General features: G+C 34.6%; 1 protein-coding gene across 1 annotated transcript; it reads left to right on the plus strand.

Annotated features, from left to right (window-relative positions):
* Nucleotides 1-168: 168 nt before the first annotated feature.
* On the plus strand, nt 169-4,002 carry pafah1b3 (platelet-activating factor acetylhydrolase, isoform Ib, gamma subunit). The gene is made up of 5 exons (XM_016265158.1): nt 169-302; nt 451-540; nt 657-773; nt 1,133-1,255; nt 2,337-4,002. The coding sequence occupies exons 1-5, from the start codon at nt 225-227 to the stop codon at nt 2,592-2,594; spliced, it is 666 nt and encodes a 221-aa protein (XP_016120644.1). The 5' UTR covers nt 169-224; the 3' UTR covers nt 2,595-4,002.
* Nucleotides 4,003-4,106: the final 104 nt, after the last annotated feature.

The following is a 4,106-nucleotide window of genomic DNA, read 5'->3' on the forward strand; positions in this document are numbered from 1 at the left end:
TTTTTTCCCCCTGCATTTGTGGTTGTCATGGGATGTGTACAAAGTACATAAACTAACCACAGTACAACTTGTCAAAAAGTCATTATGAATTTTAATATTTTGTATGCTTAAAACACAACGTTGTAGTCAAAATTTTAAATTAAATGTTGTTTGGTCTAATATGAGGATACATATTTGACGCTATTGGAGAAAATGTAACCTGTCATGTCTGTCCTCAGGAAGTGATGAGTGAAGATTCTAACCCTGCAGCCACACCCACCCCCTGTCAGGACATACAGGGAGATGGTCGATGGATGTCATTGGTGCTTCTTTTGTATAATAATATATTTTACAACCTTAGCGTCCCTATTAGGCTGCTAATATATCACCTTGTTTTAAACACTTGGCCAATATCATCTCTAATATGGAAATCGAGTCGTAATAGCATTTGTATGTGTTCTCGTCTTGCAGCACAATCGATTTGTGTCGGACAGTAAAGGAAAAGAGCCTGATGTTCTGTTTGTTGGAGATTCACTAGTCCAGCTTCTGCATGAGTTTGAGGTATAGCGAAGTATCTGCATCTCCTTCTTCATACTTTAAATCTGTCATTCATATGAGCGACTGCACACATATTTATGTGTTTTTGTGTAAAAATGTGTTTTTATGTTTGTTCACAGGTTTGGCGAAAGCTGTTTTCTCCTCTCCATGCTCTGAATTTTGGGGTTGGTGGGGATGCCACACAGCATGTATTGTGGAGACTCATGAATGGAGAACTGGACCACATCAGCCCAAAGGTATATGATTTAAGAATTGTACCATTTATTAAATAATATTATTAAAAATAATAATTACTCTTTTAAATACTCTTAGAGTTTGTTTTTCTCATTTTACAAAATGATCTTTGAAAGAATTAAGCTTTTCAAAAAATTAAGGTGGAGTATCTTCACCCTATACAAGATGGTCCAGATAAACTATGTATATGTAAACAGTAAATCTCTGCATTTGTGTATGAATCCTTTATTTGTATTGGGACATGAACGAAAATTACACTATTTGGGCATCTTAAAGAGGAAATAACAAAACAAATGTGGAAGATCCTCTTGAAGCAAAATAGAGTAAGTATAAATGTGATATTTTGTGTGTTTTTCTTCAGGTGGTGGTGTTGTGGGTAGGCACTAATAATCATGGTCACACCCCAGAACAGATCTGTAGAGGCATCATGGCCATCATCAATGTGGTCCATCAGAAACTGCCCCACGCTCACACTCTTGTATTGGTTAGTTATCTTAGCTCCTACTACCTCTCTGTCACAGCATTGTTTGATTGTTTACAATAATTTCATGTTTAATTTAATTCATCATACCAGTATTGTCAAAGTGCCGTTTTCTTAGCTATTGTGACATGATCAGCAGAGAATTAGGCAACAGAATACGCTTTAAAAAACTGAAGTAATATACCCGTCCAACAAAATGTAAGCAAATAAATAAATGCAAGAAGAGAAGGTAGAAAAATAAAAAAGAATCAGGAAATAAAAATGACAATATTATTTTAACAAAAATTATTCAAATAATTTAATCATGTTAATGGAAGAGTTAATCACATTTACTATAATGTACACTACTGTTGGGGTTGGTCAGATTTTTAAAAACTAAATCAATGCTTTTATTCAGCAAGGATGCATTCAATTGCTCAAACGTGACAGAATTACTTTGTAGAATTATAAAAGTATGTTTAAAATATTTGCTCTTCTTTTGGACTTTCTATTCATCAAAAATCTTGAAAAAAAATGTATCACAGTCTCTAAAAAAAATATTTAACAGCACCGCTTTTGTCAACATTGATAATGATAAGAAAAGTTCCATGAACACCACATCAGCATATTTCAAATTATTTCTGAAAGATCATGTGACACTGAAGACTGGAGTAACAGCTGCTGAAAATTCAACTTTGCCATCATTTTATAATACATTTTAAGTTGGGATAATATTTTACAATATTACAGTTTTACTCTGTTTTTGATCAAATAAATTGCAGCCTTGGTGAACAAAAGACTTTTATTTCAAAAACATTCTTTCTAAAATTAAATCTTACTCATCCCTATCGTTTGAACGGTAGTGTATATTCAGTACATATTCATTTTGACCTTTTAATGTCAGTTGAACTGTTATTCAACTTATCTTTCATGACATACATAAATTGTAGTATCTCAGTCTTTATCTCAGGCTGTCATTTCTTAATTGATTTTTATCAGCATGATCCTCAATAGATATTGGTGTCCCATTAACACATTGTTTGGTGTAAAAGAGCCAAAATTATCATCAGTAATGGAATGTAATGCTCTCTTTCCTCTCCACTAGGGGTTGCTGCCGAGAGGCAAAAGTCCAAATCCTCTTCGTGAGCGTAATGCGAGTGTGAATGCTCTAGTTCAGGTTGAGGCAGTGTCTCTGTCTCATATCTCCTTTCTGGACATGGACCCTGGGTTCATTCACTCAGACGGTTCCATCGCACATCAGGACATGTATGATTATCTGCACCTCACGCCGCAGGCCTACCAGAGGGTGTGCCAGCCCTTACATGAACGCATCAAATCCCTGTTAGATAAACATGCTCCCTGAACACAAAACAAAATACAGCATAAACATCCTTTCATGTGCATTAACGGATCCTTTATGCTCTACAAATAGAGCGTTACTGAGATATAAACACCCTCAGGAAAACTCATGACTGTTTAATATACATAAACGCATATACTGTATATCACATGCTTTCCATCAATATACATTATTGCTTCCTTGTTACTACAAAAATAGATTTTATTGTTCATTGAGAATCAACTTAAAGGGATAGTTCATCCAAAAATAAAAATCTGTGATCTCATTCTTCATGTAGTTCCAATCACTGTATGAGTCATCTATTTTTGTCCCCAAATGCATTTTCTTCTGTGCTCCACAAAAGTAGTAGTCATACAGGTTTAGAATGACATGAGGGTAAGTAAAAACAGAATTGTATTTTTTTGGTGAACTATCCCTTCAAATTCTGTCAAAATCTATCTCTTTATGCAAAATGATAGTACATTCCAAAGCGTGTACATATATTTACAAGATGCAAAAACTCGTATGATGTTATTCTCTCGATGACCTCTGATGACTAATGGTTGTTGAAGTGTACATGTGCTGCTATCGTGGTTTGATTGCAGAATAATTTCTTTTGATCGTTGTATATGAAACCGCAGTTTTTCCGAAAATGCAGTATAGCCCTTCAGATGTTAACAGCCGCTCGTTTACTTGTTGAAAGGAACAATATGGGTTAATTTGGTTTCGTTCTCCATTACTGATTGTCCACAGTACATGCCCATATGCTCTTTTCTGAGAAAAGGGTAGGTGCTTCACACAAAGTTATGTACCTTTAAAATGATCCCCTCAGATGTATTGTTTAGATACTTTGTGATAAACAATGAGTTAGTGTTTCAATTATTTTGTACAGTATTTTTTGTTATTTTTGTAATTTTTTCGCATGTATTTGGCTACTTTATATTTGTATTGTTCATTTAGTGTTTTGTTCCAGTGTGTGATAAGCTGTCGAATCGCAAGACAGCAGGTGAATTATGTGAACTTTATGCACCGGGGTATCTGAAAGATTTATACTGTGGATGGAATTCTAAAATCGCACAACTAAAGACAAGGAATGGGTTAAATTCTCTTTTAAGTTGAGAAATTAAATCATGAGCCAATCACTGGTTTTATTTTTATTGTATTAGTTATATTGTATTGTTGTATTACAACCAACAAACTATCACTTTCAGATGGTGAGGAATATGGTTAAATGTTGCGGTGTGTGATTCTTCTGCTGCTTTGTCCTGGTGTTTGTGTTCGTACTGCTTTATCTGAAGGGTTTTTGTGAACGTTGTCATCTTCCAGTAGTCTTATGCGATTCCAGGAATTGTATCTCATGACTTGAGATTATATTCTGAGGAGTTAGATGTCATGCCTGGTGCTGCAATAAACAATTATGGAAAACCTCTCAGATGTGTTGTTTTGGATTTCCTTGTAGTTATTTTAAATGTTATGTTTAGTTTATGAATCATGACAGAATATACAGTGGGTACGGAAAGTATTCAGACCCCCTTA

Source organism: Sinocyclocheilus grahami, unplaced genomic scaffold, assembly GCF_001515645.1.
Source record: "Sinocyclocheilus grahami isolate Dianchi unplaced genomic scaffold, SAMN03320097.WGS_v1.1 scaffold16500.1, whole genome shotgun sequence".
NCBI lineage: Eukaryota > Metazoa > Chordata > Actinopteri > Cypriniformes > Cyprinidae > Sinocyclocheilus > Sinocyclocheilus grahami.

What these genes read in the sequence shown, in the direction of transcription:
- pafah1b3 (XM_016265158.1), top strand. Translation starts at nt 225, where the DNA reads ATGAGTGAAGATTCTAACCCTGCAGCCACACCCACCCCCTGTCAGGAC. An exon ending in AGCTTCTGCATGAGTTTGAG is followed by an intron (nt 541 to 656) that starts GTATAGCGAAGT and finishes GTTTGTTCACAG; the next exon opens with GTTTGGCGAAAGCTGTTTTC. An exon ending in TGGACCACATCAGCCCAAAG is followed by an intron (nt 774 to 1,132) that starts GTATATGATTTA and finishes GTTTTTCTTCAG; the next exon opens with GTGGTGGTGTTGTGGGTAGG.